Source organism: Notamacropus eugenii, chromosome 1 (assembly GCF_028372415.1).
Source record: "Notamacropus eugenii isolate mMacEug1 chromosome 1, mMacEug1.pri_v2, whole genome shotgun sequence".
NCBI classification, from domain to species: domain Eukaryota; kingdom Metazoa; phylum Chordata; class Mammalia; order Diprotodontia; family Macropodidae; genus Notamacropus; species Notamacropus eugenii.
In genome coordinates this window covers 500,795,631-500,813,790 of record NC_092872.1, presented here as the reverse complement: position 1 = coordinate 500,813,790, position 18,160 = coordinate 500,795,631, and the positions used below count along the sequence as shown (strand labels likewise).

At 46.8% G+C, this 18,160-nt stretch overlaps 1 protein-coding gene across 1 annotated transcript in view; it reads right to left on the bottom strand.

Annotated features, from left to right (window-relative positions):
* Positions 1-18,160, bottom strand: part of LAMA5 (laminin subunit alpha 5) — a 122,740-nt gene that overhangs the window by 29,974 nt on the left and 74,606 nt on the right. Inside the window, exons 19-42 of the mRNA XM_072633357.1 lie at positions 15,631-15,683; positions 15,398-15,503; positions 14,442-14,541; positions 13,735-13,891; positions 13,035-13,173; positions 12,150-12,292; positions 11,937-12,043; positions 11,511-11,664; positions 8,876-9,036; positions 8,436-8,544; positions 7,662-7,759; positions 7,122-7,323; positions 6,524-6,650; positions 5,933-6,072; positions 4,852-4,967; positions 4,348-4,559; positions 4,024-4,228; positions 3,753-3,897; positions 3,122-3,262; positions 2,526-2,687; positions 2,209-2,310; positions 1,782-1,865; positions 1,189-1,419; positions 404-517 (exon numbers count right to left, since the gene is read on the bottom strand). Of these exons, the coding sequence (XP_072489458.1) occupies positions 404-517; positions 1,189-1,419; positions 1,782-1,865; positions 2,209-2,310; positions 2,526-2,687; positions 3,122-3,262; positions 3,753-3,897; positions 4,024-4,228; positions 4,348-4,559; positions 4,852-4,967; positions 5,933-6,072; positions 6,524-6,650; positions 7,122-7,323; positions 7,662-7,759; positions 8,436-8,544; positions 8,876-9,036; positions 11,511-11,664; positions 11,937-12,043; positions 12,150-12,292; positions 13,035-13,173; positions 13,735-13,891; positions 14,442-14,541; positions 15,398-15,503; positions 15,631-15,683 (3,308 nt within the window). The remainder of the gene's footprint in view (positions 1-403; positions 518-1,188; positions 1,420-1,781; positions 1,866-2,208; positions 2,311-2,525; positions 2,688-3,121; positions 3,263-3,752; positions 3,898-4,023; positions 4,229-4,347; positions 4,560-4,851; positions 4,968-5,932; positions 6,073-6,523; positions 6,651-7,121; positions 7,324-7,661; positions 7,760-8,435; positions 8,545-8,875; positions 9,037-11,510; positions 11,665-11,936; positions 12,044-12,149; positions 12,293-13,034; positions 13,174-13,734; positions 13,892-14,441; positions 14,542-15,397; positions 15,504-15,630; positions 15,684-18,160) is intronic.

The window sequence follows — 18,160 nt, the reverse complement described above, 5'->3', positions numbered from 1 at the left end:
CACACATGTTTAATCACTATTCGTTGCTTTTCTATCCCCAGCCTCACACAGTACCTGGCACCTAGTAAGTGATTAATAAATACTCATTGCTGAAATGATTAATTATGGTATCCCGTGATTTAATTTAAAGTTTTTTCTTTTGACTGAGTCCTCTGCAGATATGGAGAGCAATCCCTAATGTTGACCCCTCCTAGCTCTGTAGACAAGGTTAAGTACCCTTCAACACTCTTGACAATTCCCCTTCCTCTAACCTTGGCTCAACCCCTCTCCCCCATTCCACCCTTGTCATTTTCTGTCCCTAAAAGCCTTTGGCTGGGGTTCATGAGAACTCTCAGGATTACTAAGACCCCATCCCAAAATAAAAATACACACAGTGATGTGCCTAGACAGCACTGGGACTCACCACACAGATGCCTGAGCCTGGGAGACATCGGTCTGAGTGCCCATTGCAGTGGCATGGAATGCATTTGCCCAGGAAGTGTCCCTTGGTGTCTCGGTAATAGCCAGGAGCACATTCCTAGGGAGTGAGAGGTGAAGAACGGCAGAAGAGAAAAAGAGAAAGCAGATAACAAAATTTGTGAGAGTGGAAGGAGGGAGCATCTGGGAGATACAGCAATGGAGGGAGGGTCACCAACGAAGATCAGGTATCTCAAGGACATGGATGATTTTGATCGTCTGGCTAATACCCTGTGTGTAATCATGTCATTAGAGCACAAAATCTTCAAATTAGAAAGGATCTTGAGTTTCTTGAAGTCTACCCCACTCATTTTATAGAAGTGGAAATTAAGGCTCAGAAAGAAAAATGATTTGTCCAATCATGCCGGTAGCAAAAGGAAGAGTGAGGCTTCCAACACAGGTCCTTCCTCTAGAGTCTAGAGGTCTGAGGCCATCCTGTCTGGGCTTCCTCCCCAGCCCTGATAAACAAGGCTCCCCTAGGATAGGGTAGATCCTCCCCTGATGCTTTTTTGTTTTTCCATCCATTAGCTTCCAATGCTAATGCACCTGTCTTACTGTATGCCCCTTTCTGTACTCAGTTATATGATGGGCAAGGCCATAGACCAGTCAGTTAGTCTCACTGACTACAAGGAGCAAGACGTTGCTCTGGACAGTTGTTGTGAAGCCACCATCCCCCTCACCACGGCCCCCCCACAAAATCCAAGAGGGCTCTGAGACACCCCGATCTCTTACCTGGCATGAATCCCCACGGTAGTTGGCAGGACACATGCAGACCTCAACATTGCTGGCCTGGGCTCCCCCAACAGCATCTGTCACCACCTCTAGCACCACCTTCTGAAGGGAGACAGCTGAGGAGATCTGAGAAAAGAGGGCACGGATCTGCAGCTGCTCCAGACCAGCCAGCACCATCATTAGCTCCTCCCGGGAGACAGGGTTGTGAGTCGCTGTGTGGCGGAAATTGCCCTATGGCAGAGAAAAGAGATGCTCAAGATTACCTAGAGAATGGAAGTGTCATCAAAACTTGTCTTTCTTGAGTGCCTGCTTCTTAGAGACATTCGCAGTTTACATTTCAGTTCAACAGGTAGCTGTGTCCCTGGACCTGACCCTGACTTGTGATGTGACTTTCAGGAAGTCTCCTCTCTATGCCTCAGTTTTGTGTCCTGTGAAATGGAGAGAAGTACTTCTGGGTTCCCCATTTCTACTGCATCCTCCCTAGATAGTTTTGGGCATAGAAGAAAGACCATCACTAAGAGTGCCATCAGCTTGTGAGAAGGACTATGGGAACCTCAGGGAGTCCCCCATATATGCTTCCCTATTCCACTGACCTCCACCAGATCCACCTTCCCTCGATGAATGTCCCCAGGAGCTGGGTAGGAACTCTCCAGGAAAGTGATACTCATCTGGTTTCCCTACAGAGAACAAAAGTGAAGGTGTATAGTTCCACTGCTCCAGACTCCCAGACTGACCCCTGGCCTTTGGGAGAAGCCATGACCAGCCACCTTTATGTTCATGACTCTTCCTCTCTTCTGTTGCTTGGTCTCCTGTTACCCCTTGGTCTGGGGTCTTATCTCCCAACCCCCATGCTCCCTATCTGTGACCTCTTGTATTCCCCCCCGCCCCCCCCACCACCACAGGCTTCTCTACACTAATGGTCTGAGATTACATTCCCCTACCCGCCTTCCCATCCTCAAATTCCTCCAGCCCTCTGGTCCATCGTTCCCTCATTTCCCTATCCCTGAACTCTGTCATCACCTTCAGGATCACATCTGGCCGGCTCTCTGCAGGCACAAAGACATCCCCACGCTGGGTCTCTGAATGCAGCTCATAGCGCAGGCTCCCGCCATAAGATGACACCTGCAACACAGTGAGCTCAGATCTTCCTCTTCTCCCACTGCTCTACTTCTGCGACCTGGATACTCTACCACACCCCACTTCAAAAAAAGGGCACCTTCATGATTCACACTCCAACCCCAAAGAGCACTGAGCAAATTTACACCTCCCTGACTTAGATGCTCTCAGCCTCCAATTCCAACAGACAATCCTGGCTCAACCTCCCATGCGCCACTCACCCGGTCCCCCAGGTAGGAGGCAGGTGCGTGCCAGTAAAGGTCTTGAAATGCTTCTGGAACATTCCGTAGATCAGCATGGACCAGCCCAGCATCCACACGAAGTGAGGTCGGCACTTCCTGATGCTCCCCACTCAACAGTGTCCATCCTTGCATGTCTATGAACTATAGGACAGCATGGATACAAGTGTATTTCTTCTTGTTAAATGAATGCGTGAACCTTCATGCAAATATGTGGGCATACATATAAATTTGTGCATATGCACACATGTATATACACACATATAACACACAAATGCACACATATGTGCATGGGCACACATGTATATGTATGTGTGCGTACATACAAACACAATATGTGTGTGCATGCGTACACATACATATATGGGTGTACACACATGCACATATACATACACATACACACATAAGCACACATATATGTGCATTTGCACAGGTAAGTGTTTAGGATGAAGGCAGGTGTGAGCCAGGACCTCAGAATGCGGATCCTGCTCCCACACTACAGGGCACAGGATGGGACTGAGCAGCACCCTACTGAGAGAGGGGTGGACCAGGGTCATCCATGCCGTAGGGGTTCTTACCTCTCCACGGACTTGCTGGGAGCTCCGGCACCGGTCAGTGGCCCCAAAACAAAAGCAGCGAGTGCATCCCTTGGGGTTTGAGGCATCCAGGGAGAAGGTGCCCAAGCGGCATTGATCACAGCGTACACCCTCTACATTGTCCTGAATCCAGATGTGGGGATGTGTGAACTTTCTTAGGGAGTCTGAGGAGCAGGCTCAGATCTCCGCAGAAGGTAAGCCCCCTTCTCCCAGTCTGACAGCTAGAGGGAAGAATTGGGGCTGGGCACCAAGAAGCCATCAGGAATTCTGTGGCTCAAGATGGGGACGTTCACTTATATGATTCATCTGCATTTACATAGTACAAATATTACAAATAATATTTAACTTAATGTGTCATTTTGGAAAGTATGCTGCAGTGGGAAAAGTCCTGGCCTGGCAGACCTAGGTTCTGGGGCCAGTTTTGCTATCCCTCACAACATGGCTTTGGGTAAATCACTTTCCCTTCTCTGTGCCTCAGTTTTCATTCATCTGTAAAACGGGGGAAGGAATCCCTGCCCTGACTTCCTGATGGGGCTGTTAGAACTATAACAAAGTGTTTTGCCATGTTAAAAAACACCATAACAAAGGCTCCCATCTCAGGCTCTAGACTCACCTTACAATGGCATTGGCCAGTCACGGGGTCACATACTCCAGCCACTGTGCCTGCCTTATGGCACTGGCATTGCCGGCAGCTGGGATAGCCATAGAAGCCAGGAGCACAAGAGTCACAGCGGCGGCCGACAATATTGGGTTTGCACCTTTAATAGGGATCAGTAACTCAGTCATCAACCCTGAACCTTTACCCAGTAGGCACCTACCTATTCCAACTATGAGCAGGACACCAGGCTTGCTACCCCCTCCTCCTAACCCCACTCTGTCCTCACTTGCACTGCCCGCTGTCCAAGTCACAGCCAGGGTCTGTGAAATCCTTGACACCAGGGCGAGAACAGTTACAATCTTCACAGCCCACTAGGGGGTGGCAGCCAAATGTTTGAGGCTGGCAGACCACGCAGTCTGGTGGGATGGTGCGGGGTGGGCAGATGCACTGGCCAGTGCCTTCATCACAAAGGCGGGTGCCACAGTCACAGGCTGTAAAGAGAGAGCTCTGTATCAGTGTCTCATGGGGTTCCTCCCTCCCTATCAGGAAGAAGAGACACTGGCCAGGACTGGATGTGGAGTGAGGTGGAGGGAAGGGAATAAAGACTCACGCCTGCAATTCGGGAAGCCCCAGTAACCAGTGGCACAGCGGGAGCAATCCCGGCCGATGATGTGGGCTCGGCAGGGGCACTGGCCCCCAAAGGGTTCACAGGAAGGGCTCATGGCTCCAACTTCATGGCAGCGGCAGGGCTGGGCCCCATTATTGTAAAAGAGGGAAAGGGAGATGGCAGCATCCTGGCAGAATGGAGGTGAGCTGGTGGGGCTGGGGGGGTGACACAGACAGTAATTAGAACCACTGAATAGAATTCTTTAGGCGCTCCTCCTCCTCCCAGACACCCTCCACACACTACCCAAACTTCTGAGCTTCCCCTAAGCCCAGCCCTAACTTCCCAAGATCCCCGAGTCCCCAAATCTTCCCTCACTTTCCCAGTCTCAATGTCTAGACCACTCCATTCCCACCTCCAAGTCTTTTGGAGACCATAGCCCCCAACCCTGAGCCCACTCCAGGTCCTGAGTGTCCGTCTTCACCACCACTACTTCAGCCTGGGTCATACCTGACGTAAAAGCCATTGGCTGCACAGAGACTGATGAAGTCATAAGATCTGTCCAGAGGCTCCTCTCGAAGGTAGTTGGAGTTATAGCCATCCTCAGGGACAACCAGCACATAGTCCTATGAGATGGGAAGTTCTAAAGGTCAGGTCTAACTACAGTGAGGAAGGCAAAGATTCAACTTGGTTCCATCCATGGAAGGAAGAGGAAAGGGACTGGGCTATCCCAGATCTTATCCTCCCTGGTAAAATAGGTCTTGCTTGTGGTACCAAGGTTAGACAGGCAGTAAACAGCCACTGGGCCTCTAACTCCCAATCCAGTGCTCACAGGATACCAGGACTGAGAGCTGGAAAAGTACCTGAGAGATTATCCAATCCGAAAGTGTACCCAAAACCAGATTAAAATGTAACTGGGAAATATTTAACAAAATGAACAAAAATACAATACAACAGAGATAATGCTAATTTGTGACTTCCTAAGTCAACATGAAGACTTCTGGGATCCTTTGACTTTGATATCATGATCCAGGCAAATCCCTACATCTGACAGATGAAGAAACCTAGTCCTGGAGTTAAAATGATTTGCTCAAGGCCCCACAGCTATTAAGTCACCAACCCGGGATTGGAGCCAGACAGCCTCTATATCCAAACCCAATACTTTTTTTTTCACTTTCCACTCAATGCTCTGTTCCTGCTTCTAGGGGGCTCTTTGGGTGAAGGCTGGAGACTGAGACTGCTGAATCCACCAGAGAAAAAAATCTAGAGCTCTTTCCACTAGACTGGAAGCTGTTTTTTTCTCTTCCAAATTCAGTTGGGCTAAGGCTGACAGAAGGATATATCCACAGCCCCAGCTTTCACCAGCTGCTGAAAGAAAAAACCAAGTATAGGGAATTCAGATCATGGCAGTTCGCCCTGAATGTAGCTGGTTGCTCTTTCTATAACAATCTTGTTACTAACCTAGGACTGTGGCTGCACTCTCAAGTCTGAGATTCTAGGGGAAGTGAAGGAATTGGACAGAGCAGGCCCTCCCTCCCACAGTCAAAGGAAAGGGGGATGGCAGGCCTTACTTTCTGCCCTGGCCACTCACCAGCCAGAGCTGTTGACCCTCAGGCACACGGACAGTCACAGTCAGCTCATTGTCTGTCACATCCAGGACGATCTGACCTTCACACACAACCAGGCTTCGGCAACCATAAGCGTGGGGGCAGAAGGTGGCATTGGCCTGGCCTGAGAAGATCAGGAGTGTCAAACTTGTGTGCCTTCATTTGGCTCAGTGTTAATTGCAGGGGCCTCCTTAGCTTGAGGCCAAAGGCAGCTCACCAGTAACACCCTGCATCCTTGTGCTGGCACATGGCAATGTAACCAGCAGGCAACCCATCCTCCTCTCTAGCTTTTCTCAGGTTCCCTGCCTGGAGAACCCTTCCTGCCTTCTTCAGACAGTTCCCTCATCTCCTACTGGATAACACAGGGCTCTTTGTCAAATCATGTAGTAAGTACCCTGTTTGGCCACTTCATGAGGTACCACTGGCCCTGTACTAAATACATTATCATGATCATGGGCAGCTTCTCAGGAAAGTGGATCTCACTCAGTCCATCTCACCCTTTTTGACACCAGAGAGTCCCCAACTTTTCTAGATCCCTTCTTTGTACCCTTCCCCCTAGCTCAACTCCAACTCACCATGCCAGATCCGGCCACCATTGATGACTACCTCCACGGGGAAAGTAGGATGGTTGGGTTGGTAGCCATGGAGCAGGAAGGCATAACGCCCCAGTGTCTGGATGTGAGTGCTAAACACGACGGTGGTCTGTGGAGAAAATCCCCCCAGGGAGGTGGTCAGCAATGCCATTCTCTCCCTCAGCCTTCTCTTTTACCTATCCTTGACTTTCCCAAGTGTAGCCATGGGGTTCCATACTCTCTGTTAGAGATGGGACAAATGAGTTAAAGAGAAGGGAGCTGACTTGCCCAAGGCCACACAATGAGTTGGGAATGAAGCTAGAAGTAAAATTTAGTAAGTAAAATTTACTTTGGATCAAACAGCCTTGAGCTCTTTCCAGCAGAATATATATTCGTTGACTCTCTTTAAATGTCTCCTGATTTCCCCCTCTACTACCTAAGCAACTAAAACTAAAGTTTTAACCTAAAACTAAAACTAAAACTCAGAGTTTACTTTCCCCAATTCCTCTTATGAGTTCTGAAATCAACCTAGGGATAGTGGGAGTACTTATTAATCACCTGACTGCAGTGTGTTAGGCGGCCCCTGGAGTACCACCCTCACCTGGGGAGATTGGAGGAGGGTGGGATCACTGGTGGGATCTACAGCTGTCGGAGGGCGAGGCTGAGGACTCATCGGGGGTCCAGCAGGAGTGACTGTGTGCACGTGGTTCAATGGGAAGTCGGGGGGCACAGGCAGGACCTTACACTCTGTTAGGACGATGGGCTGGGATAGCTTCTGGAAGCGTGAAGGGATACAGGAACCGCTGGAGAAAGAACAAGGACAGATATAGAGGGTCAGAACAGGCCAAGTTAGGACTTCTCAGAAGAGTTAGGGCAGTGATGAGAGGTAAGACTGGGGAAGGAGATTTGTTTATATGACTTGTAATCTTGGGCCAAAGAGGAGTCACACACAGGAATCTTCCTCTCTTCCCCCATCCCAGGAGACCAGGCTATAGCTATGGCTTAGGCCCCTGATGTTCCCTCCATTGATCTGTGAAAGGGAAAGTATCTACAGGAAAAGTGCCACCCCCCTTCCCTCTACTCCCTTCCAAGAGTGCTGAGGTCAAGGGAATGGAGAAGTCCTTAACTCTGGCCTGAATACCTGCTCAGTCCAAAGGTCCCATGACTACTGATGCAATGAACTCTGGGTTCCACAAACTCTGTGGTGAACTTGCTCATGGGGACCAGGTAGATGCGGTACTGTAGGAGGATAAAAGAGAACAATTTAGGTCAGGCCTGTGAACTGGCTGAGAGATATAAAAAAAGTAGACTGTGTGTCCAGGGAAAGCAGATAATAAGACTGATTCTATGGTTAGTGCCTGTCTGCCCCCCCCTTCCTTTCTGTTATTCCAAATTCTACCTTCTCTTCACAGCCCAGCTCAAGTTCTACTTTCTCCCCAAAATTTCAAAGCTAGAACAAACGTTAGAGACCATCTAGGTCAACCCTCTCATTGTACAGATGAAAAAGTCTTCTTGATCACAGCAGCCTACAGATCATTTCTTTTTGGACTTCAAAAGCACTTTCAATATTACCCATCTGGCCCTGCTCATATAATCATTCAATGAAGTGCAAATCTTGTCTCTCAAATTACACTGTGAGTCTTATGAGCAGGAACCCCATCCCACCCTACTGTCTTCCCATCCTTAACTAGGACAGGGCTGGGCCCATGGCAAGTGCCCAGTAAATACTATTTTGTGAAGAATTAAATTCTCTTCTCTCTGTTTACTAAGTTTCTAAGAATGTTTAATTTGGGGGTCTGATTATGGGGTACCATGTCTTTGTTTTCATCCATGCAACCACTCATCAAACACCTCCTGTGCATGAGGTCCAAAGGCTCCCAAAGTATCTGGGGAAGTCTTGTGCCAGCATCCTTACCAGTAAAAACCGTGCATGTTCTGTTGTGAGCCGAATGTTAGCCTCACCAGTGAGTTCAAAAGCTGCAAGGCGATTCTGGGAATCTAAGACAGTACCTCGGCACAGGAAGCTGCATGAGTTAGGTAGAAACAAGTGAATAGGCAGAGAAAGGCAGAAAGATCAATCCTGATTCTTAACCCCATATCTAATCCATCCCAACTTCCCTTCCCCAACTTGGCATATTTCCTGAACAAGCCTGAACAAGTTCCCCTAAGGCCTGGGTTCCTGCCTTCTAACCTCAGTCAAACCAGGCCATTAGCATGTCCACTTACTGTCAGTGAGCTTGGAGGAGGCTGAGCCCCACAGCCACCCCACCAAAGCCAGTGCCTTATCATTTTCTTCCAGAAAACAGGCTGGCAGCCAGCCAGGGACAGAGCAAGGTAGGGTGGGGGAATGAGTACCTGTACTGGCAGGGATAGAGGGTGAGCAGTCCTTGTTGTGGGGTCCACTGGGGTGTGTGTACAGCCACACTCACACTCTGAAGGTCATCCTCATTGGCGTACTCTACTACAAGTGCGTACTGGCCAGGCTGGGGCACAATAATTTGCACTTGGACATCCACCTAACAGCAGGAAGAGGACAGGGACATCAGGGCCCTCCCTCTGGCTTTCCTCTTCTATAAATGACAGAGCCTGCTTGTGCCCACTCCTCTTTGCCCCCATCTTCCTTTTCTTATAAGGCCCCCTCAGGAAATAAAATCACCCTATAAGGCCATTGCCATGGAAGTATCCCATGCATAGGTGGTCCTTAACATACTCCCTTATCCAAATGCAGTTATCTATCTCCCTCCTTTTAGATGACTATCCCCTTCTAGTGTATAATAAATAATAGTAGTTAACATTTATATGGCATTTCAGCATCTGCAAAGCACTTTACATGTATTATTTCATTTGATTCTCACAATGATTAGGAAACTTATAGTTGGGAGGTCTTGTGCCAGCATTACATAGCTAGTGTTCACCTCAGGTAGGATTTGAACCAAGTTCTCCTTTACTCCAAGTCCCAGTTCTCTATCCACGACATCACCCCGGCTCCTATACATAACATCTCTTCTAGACAAAAGCTCTACATATCATAGCTTTCCTTTATAATTTAGAAAAACCTTTCTAATATAATAACAATCTTTTCTAGACTTCATAACTTGCATATATACTTCAAGAATTTGTGATTTCATGAATGGGGATGGTCCTTCCACTGATGCAGATCTCAATCTCTCTAGGAATTAGTAAATGGTCTTGGAGAGTTGCTGTTGCCAAAAACTTCATCATTCTGTGGCCAGCTTGGGGATGATGAGCCTCTGGACTGGTCCTCAGAAGAAGTCTATTGCTGGGAGCATACCTGAAGCCTTTCCAGCTTGCTAGTGGATGTGGATGACACAGCCTTCAAGAACCCAAGGTCCCCTCCTCACCACAATGTGGCAGCAGGGAAGGAGGAGTTGACCTATCTTTTTATGTAACACTTTTCAAACAGAATCACACCCTGATTGTAGAAGAATCCAAGTCAGAGGTAACCCAAAAAGCTACAGAAAAATATATGTATCATGTGGGAAAGAGAGAAAGGTAAATTGGCAGCAGCATATTACCAAGATGATCCATAAAGAACGTTAGCCAGATGGTAGATGAACACAGAAAGAGGTGGGCTGGCCCTACCAGCAACAATGGAGCCCGAGTGTACTGCCAAGATATTAAAAGAACCAGAGGAAGGCCTAGAGCACACTGGGTAGATCTTTTAGCAGGAATGTATGTGAAAACACTGGGCAAGAATGACAAGATGAGAAGATGTGGATGAGTTGCAATCTGCCTACACCCAAGATCTGCTTCCTAATTGTGTGACCATGGAGAAGTCACTTTAATGTCTCTGTTTCTTCTTCTGTAAAGTGAGGATAATACTTGTACTACCCACTTCACAGTGGTGTGGTGAGGAAAATATTTTAAAAATCTTAATGTGATATATAAATATAAGTTCTTGCCATCTGAATACCCTACCTATAGAATACTAACTCTTTCATTTAGACATCACCATTCTTAAAGAAAAATACCCTGTCTTGTAGCAAGTTTCCTATAATGGCATTAAGACAGTTGCTTGTTACAGGAATTTCTCCACAAAGCACTATTCCATCCAGGTGCCACACTGAGCATCGTGGCTCCACTATACACATCATAACCTTGTCTAGAACCTCCTTTATAATAAAAGCATCTGATACATTCTATGAATGATTTGTTGTTACAACATGTTGTTCAGTCATTTTCAGTCGTGTCCAACTCTGTTTCCCCATTTAGTGGGATTTTCTTGGCAAAGATATGGGAGCGGTTTGCTATTTACTCCTCTGGCTCATTTTACAGATGAGGAAACTGAGGCAAAAAGGGTTAAGTGACTTGTCCAGGGTCACGCAGCTACTAAGTGTCTGAGGGCAGTTTTGAACTCAGGAAAATGAGTCTTCTTGACTCCAAGCCCAGTATTCTATCCACCACATCACCTAGCTGCACTGCAGTAAATGACTAGTCATTTTATAGTTTGAGTTTTTTCAAAAAGAATCACATAATAGTAGCAAAACCAGTAACAACACATTTATATAAGACTTTATGGTTTATAAAGTACTTTTCTCATAACAACTCTATGAGGTGGGGAGTAAGTGCTATTACTCTCCTTTTATAGAGAAAAATATAGCCTCAGAAAGGTTAAAAGAGTTGCCCATGATCACACAGCTAATAAGTATCTGAGGCTGGATTCAGACCCCAATCTTCTCATTCCACCTCTAGCATTCCATTCACTATATAATGCTACCTCTTAGGAAAAGTATGAAAGAATATAAAGGCTATTTTTGTCATCTTCAGTTTACCTCTAAGAGGCACATGATGGCACCTCCCAGAGATAAGGTGAGGTGATCAGCCCAAGGCCACACAGAGGCAGTGGCAGATTTGGCTCCCCTACCCTTGCTCCATTTCTTCCCAGCTTAGGATCTGGCTGGGTGACTGGCTAAGATCCTACCCTCTCTCATTCTGTCCAGGGGAAGGGGAGAGAGAACCAGGCACTCACATCATTGCCCCAGCAAGCAGCCAGTGGTGGGTGAGAGGAACTAGGCTGTTCCATCTGGCAAGCCTTGGGTAGACTATTGTCCAGGTGGCATATGGCATCAGTCCCGCTGGCAAAGGGGAAGCCATCTAGTGGGAGGTAGGTGTACAAGAGGCAGCTGGGGAAAAGAGAAGGAACACACGTGTTGGCAGCCCATCCCTCCCTCCTTGCACAGCTCCTTTTGATCCCCTTGACAGAACAAGAGCCCAATATGGGTCCTTCCTTGGTGCATCTTCAGCCTACCCTAGATCCTAAAGCCCCTACCCCATCTGCTTTTTTCCCACTGCCCTCCACGGGCATATACTGTGGGTTGACTATAAAGTAGTTATTTTCTTTTCCTCTTTAAATGTTAGGATTTCAAGTTAAAGTTCAGATAAATCTGGTCCTTACTTATTCCTGACTTGCTCAGGTTTGGGGTTGTAGGTACAGGCCTCAGTCACTTTCACCTGGAGTATGGGGGCTTCATAGTATGCACTGGGAAGCAAGACCACATAGTCCTAGGGAAGATGTAGAAGTCAATGTTAGAACAGCTAAGGTCACAGATCATACCAGATGCATCAGAGGGGTAAGGGGCCCCCATGGGATAAAATGCCAGATCCTTACCAGTAGGACACCTTCAGCCTCAATAACCAGGGACCAGATACTGGGGTTCAGGACAAAGGGCTCCCCGTAGCTGTTCTGGGGCACAGTAAGAAACATGGGCTCCGTGCTGGGTGCAAATATGACCTGATGGGTCTGCTCTGTGCCTAGAATCAATGGGAGGAAGAGCGCCAGTGAATGCTCACACCCTCCAAGCTGTTTTCCCCATCTCCTGGGGATGGCTTCTTTGCTCCATGGTTACATGCCTAGCTTGCACTGCAGTCATCCTGGCTTTGGCCAGTCTGTACGTTGCCTCCAGAAGTAGACTTTCTTGGTGCATCACTCATTCCTTAACATGCTTAGGACAGAGTCTGCATGGGGTAAGTGCCCCACCCATGGCTCTAACTGTTAAACTGGCCAATGAGGGCATAAGTATTGAAATCCAGGGGATGAAAAAAAACGGGAAGGTGAGTATGGCCAGAAGAAGGTGAAAAGAAGGAAGAGGAGAGGGCAGAGATGCAAAGGAGAATGGTACAGAGAGTTGGGGTTGCCTGAGAGGCAGCATGGAGTATTGGCCTCAGTGTGAAGAAGACCTAAGTTTTTTGTTTTGTTTTGGAGGGGGGAGGTGAGGCAATTGGGGTTAAGTGACTTACCCAAGGTCACACAGCTAGTAAGTGTCAAATGTCTGAAGCGGGATTTGAGCTCAGGTCTCCTGACTCCAGGCCTGGTGCTCTATCCACTGTGATACCTATCTGCCCCAAGAAGACCTAAGTTTTCATCCTGGCTCTGCTCTCCTTTACTCTGGGGATCCTAAGTGAGGCTTTTAACCTCTCTAGGCCTCAGTTTCCTCCTTTGTAAAATGAAGGGGTTAGAGAAAATGACTGCTAAGGTTGTAACTACCACACTTACAGTTGCTGCAGGTGTTAAACTTCCCTTCTTCAAGGACTGAAACCTTCCCGTTCACACTCGTGGAACCCCGGTTGACATAGCGGAAAACAAGATGGAATAAGTCAGGTGAAGTCACGTTGAGTTTCACCACTACTTTGGGCTATGAGGAGAGAAAGAAATAGAAAGGATAGTGGGGGACATCTCAGTCACTCTCACCTGACCCCAGATCCAGACAGCAGGGTATTGACTTTTCTGACATTCAAGATCTTACCATCCCTCCCCAATCACATCCCTGCATAGCTCCCCACCAACTAACAGTCTGAGTTCCATCCAGGCTCTACTCACCACCGTCTTTGTCCCCCCACCTATCAGATACTTAATCCTGTCTCCATACCTTTAATCACATCATTCCCTCTACTGGGAATGCCACATCCTCATCTCTAATCCAAACCATCTACAAGGCTCAGCTCATTCCACTTCACTCAGCTGTCCCAAGTCAGGATGCCATCTTTCTAAAAGGTCTATTGTACATATAGCTCGAATCACACACTTGGAGACATTTTATTATCCTCTTTTACAAATGCGATTCTTGCTTCTCTAAAATGACTAGGAGCTCCTTAAGTATCTCCTCCTCCCCATTTCCCTCAAAGCACAGATGAGAGGGATTCCATAAAGATTTGTCTATTGAATAAGGTGGGATTAAAGGAAGAGAGTGGCCTACCTGAACAGGAGTCATCTGTGCATATCCCCTCCAGCTGAAATTCTCAAACTCCAAGGGGTTGTAGCCAAAACGCACAGGTCGGCCATCAGGTGTGGAGCCCTCCTCTAGCTCAAACCTGATGTGGTGCAGGTCTGGGAGATAATGGTCTCTTGCAGGCCTGGAGGAAGACAGAGTACACAGGCTTTACCTGGTTCCCCTCTCTCAGACTCGAGGACTGCCCAAATGGCTCAGGAAAGACAGTGGATTCATCACCGAAGACAGAATTGTCTGGGGCTTGTGAGTACTTAGTTATCCATGCTAGTTGGGGGAACAAGGGTACGACCAAATGTTGACTGGACCTCATTTGGACTTGGTTCTATGAGGCTTTATAGGAATAAAGAGAAGGGAAAGAGTAGCAATGTCACATCTATACTACACTTCAAGGTCTACAAAACTCTTTCCTCACAACAGCCCTGTGAGGTAGAGCACATGTGTTATAATCCTAATTTTACAAATAAGGAAACTGAGGATGGGCCATGATTTGCCTACTAACATGGTCAGGAAGTGTGAGACTGGAGATTTGAACCTGAGAATTCAGACCTCATGCCTCCCCTTTCCCAGTACCTTTGATACATAGGCCAGAACTTTCAGGGGCACAAAGAACTGATGGAAAGCACGTGGCTGCTAACCAGCAGCCTCCATACCCAGGGGTTGGCTATGGCACTCACTCACTACATGTGGACCCCTGGGTGTTGGGCCGGCACTGACAGGTCCCCGTCCTTGACTCACAGCCCTGGGCCAGGGCTCCTCCGACATCACACTGACAGGCTGTGGAAAGGCAGGAAAGCACATGAGATATTCTTCAGATGCTAAAAAGCTGGTGATGGGATGAGGAGGGATTACAAGATGGACAACCACTCCACCATGTCTCCACACAGCCTACAACCCACACCACTCCATTCCAGTCAGATCAATCTCTTCAGAGACAGCACATTCCCAGCACCGTGCTTTCACTCTCTTCATTCCTCTCTCCTGGTACATCCAACCCTCTCTTCTCTGCATCTTCAAATCATGCCCATTCTTTAAGATCCAGCTCAAGTCCTTGGCTCTTCCAAGAAGCCTGCCCTGAACACTCTAGCCCAGGCTGATTTCCTATGGTCTTTGTGCTTTGAATAACAGATTCATCCCTGAATCACACCCAGCCCTGTATATTCTCTAATTGTGCTGTGTGTGAATCTCATCTCCCTGTCTAGACTGGAGTGTGTAGCCTCCTGTCTCTCTCCCCTTCCACATCCACCATAGAAGGGTAGTCAATAAGTTATGGCTTGTGGTCAGCAGAGGTAGTCCAGTAGTATGGCAGCATGAAAAGCGCAGTGGACTAGGACTCATCAGACTTGGATTCTTTCTGTTCTTGGCTCTGACACTAATTTGCCATGTGACCTCGAGGAAGTAACTTCCCCTCTGCACAGTAGTTTCACCCTCTGCAAAATGAAGGAATTGGACTAAATGGTCCTTTTAGCTGTAATTGGTAAGACTACTGCACTGCAAAGCAAGGGGTCCAGCAGCATGGCTATTTTGGGCTCTACTGCATCAGCTTGGTCAGTCTGAGCCCTCAAACCAGGTCTTTATCCTCCCTGAAGCTTCCTCTGGAAAGCCATAAGCATCGGGTCTCAGGGATACTTACTCTGACAGCCAAAGTAATCCGCATGGTCCAGTCTGAAGTAGCCATCCTTGCAGGAGGTGCACATCTGACCACAGACGTTGGGTTTGCAGAAACACTGTCCACTGCCCTGTGGACAGCAGCCCAAAGGTGAAATGAGGCACAAGATCTGCCAAGCAATGACATCCTCTGGAGGATGTGGCCTAACTCTTGCTCTCTGCACAAACCTTCCATGCTCCAGGCCCCCAGATACTCACCTGTTGACATTCAGCCACTCCATTGATGGTACCTCGAGGGTCACAGCTACAGCCTGTTGGAAGAAGGATTTGCCTGAGGGCAGAGGGAATAAAGGGAAGGCACAGCCCAGGAGAGGATAAAGGCAGAAATGCAGAAGGCCACAGTCAACTGGTCCTCCCAGCACAGTGCCGTGAAAGCCTGGAGAAAAGTCACATAACCCAACTCTAATTCCTGCTCAGTCCCACTAGTAAAAACAAGATTAATGGACCTGAATTATTGGAGAGGAAGAGGAGACAAGAAAGAATTTCACTCCTAGAATAATAGTAGAGGATGGAGCCAACCCCAAATTCTCTCTGTTCTTACTTCAAATTCCTCCCGTGTATTCTTAAAGGGAAAGGACATTTTCCTTTGCCATTGAGAGAAGAGGAAACAAGGTGATGAGAGGACTGGGAACTATGCAGCATATGGAGTGCTTGAAGGAATTAGAGATCTTTAAGGTGTCAAGAAGAGAAGATGACTTTACTTGTCTTCAAAATATTTGAAATGCCAGCCATTGGGGGGTAGGGATGGTATGAGCATTTATTAAACACCTACTATGTGCCAGACACTGTGCCAAGAAATTAACAAATATTGTCTCATTTGATCCTTACAACTGCCATATGAGGTAGGTGCTTTTTTAAATTATTTTTTTGGGGTAGGTGCTATTATTATCCCCATTTTACTATTCAGGAAGCTGAGGCAGGCAAAGGTTAAATGACTTGCCCAAGGTCACACAACTAGCAAGTCTCTCAGGCCAGATTGCAACTCAGGTCTTCCCGACTCCTGGTCTAGCGCTCTATACACCACACCCCCAGCTGCCTCATCCCATGTGGAATAGGGGATAGACTTACTTTGTTTCACTCTAGAGTTCAGAACAAGGACTAACGAATAAAAGGTGCAGAGGCAAATTTAGGCTCCATACAAGCAAAAGTGGATGACCTACGACAGTTTCTTATCTGGGGCACAAATGGTTCTAAAAAAATATAGTTGCTTGACTTCCAGTTTTTGACAACTACAAAGAGTGCTGCTATAAATATTTTTGTACATGTGGGACCCTTTCCCATTTTTATGATCTCTTGGGGATACAGTCCTAGTAGCGATATTGCTGGGTTAAAGGGTATGCACATTTTTGTAGCCCTTTGGGCATAGTTTCAAATTGCTCTCCAGAATGGCTGGATGCACTCGCAGCTCCACCAACAATGAATTAGTGTTCCAACTTTCCCACATCCTCTCCAGCATTTATCATTTTCTTGTTCTGTCATGTTTGCCAATCTTATAGGTGTGATGTGGTACCTCAGAGTTGTTTTGATTTGCATCTCTCTAATCAATAGTGATTTAGAGCATTTTTTCATATGATTATAGATATCTTTAATTTCTTCTTCCGAAAATTGCCTGTTCATATCCTTTGACCATTTATCAATTGGGGAATGGCTGAATAAATTATGGTATATGAATGTAATGGAGTACTATTGTGCCATAAGAAATGATGAACAAGAAGACTTCAGAGAGGCCTGGAAGGACTTATATGACCTGATGCTGAGTGAAAGGAGCAGAACCAGGAGAACTTTGTGCACAGCAACGACCACAGTGTGCGAGAGTTTTTTCTGGTAGACTTGGAATTTCGTAATAACGCAAGAACTTCTTAAAAAAAAAAATCCCAATGGTGGTTCTTTAAGGCAAAATGCCTTCCACACTCAGAGAAAGAATATGGAAGTCATTCGCAGAATGTAGCAGATCATGTTTGTGTATGTGTATGTTTTTGTGTATCATGTTTTGATTTGTTATATGATTTCTTCCATTTATTTTAGTCCGACTACATAGCATGACTATGGTGAAAATGTACTCAATAGGAAAGTATATGTAGAACCTATACAGAATTGTATGCAGTTGTGGGGAGGGAGGGGGGTAATGGGGGGCAGGTGTGGGGGGGATAAAATCTCAATTATATGGCAGTGATTGTTAAACATTAAAAAATGATAAAAAAAAATATAGTTGCTGAATTGAGTTGGTCTTGACAGTTAGTTGTATGGGATATAGGAGTTTATCTTAGGGTTTTTGGAAAACCATGACTTAAATCTGACTAGGGATTCTAAGACAGCAACTGCTCATTTACATATTACAAGCTGTAGAATATGGGAGCAAACGGAGAACATAGTCTATTTTAGTAACTTGCATATGAAGAATTAGAGAATTTTTAGGCTAATGACTAGGAAATACGGACACCAGAACTATTCTATGATTATGGGATAAATACAGCTTACCTGTTTATAGACAAGCTGAAAATATGGTTACTAACCATAAGCTAAGATGGGATCATTCATAGAGAGGACCTAGCTGCTGACTCAAGAAAGATTAGGACTAAAAATAGAGGGAGAAAAGTCAAAGCACAAATTTCAAAACTTAGAGAGACTATAGTGTTTTTCTCTCTCTCTTTCCCCCCATCCCCTTCATCTCTCCTCCTCCTCCTCTCCTTGTTGCTGGGCCAATTGGTTGGCCAATGAGAGACTGGTG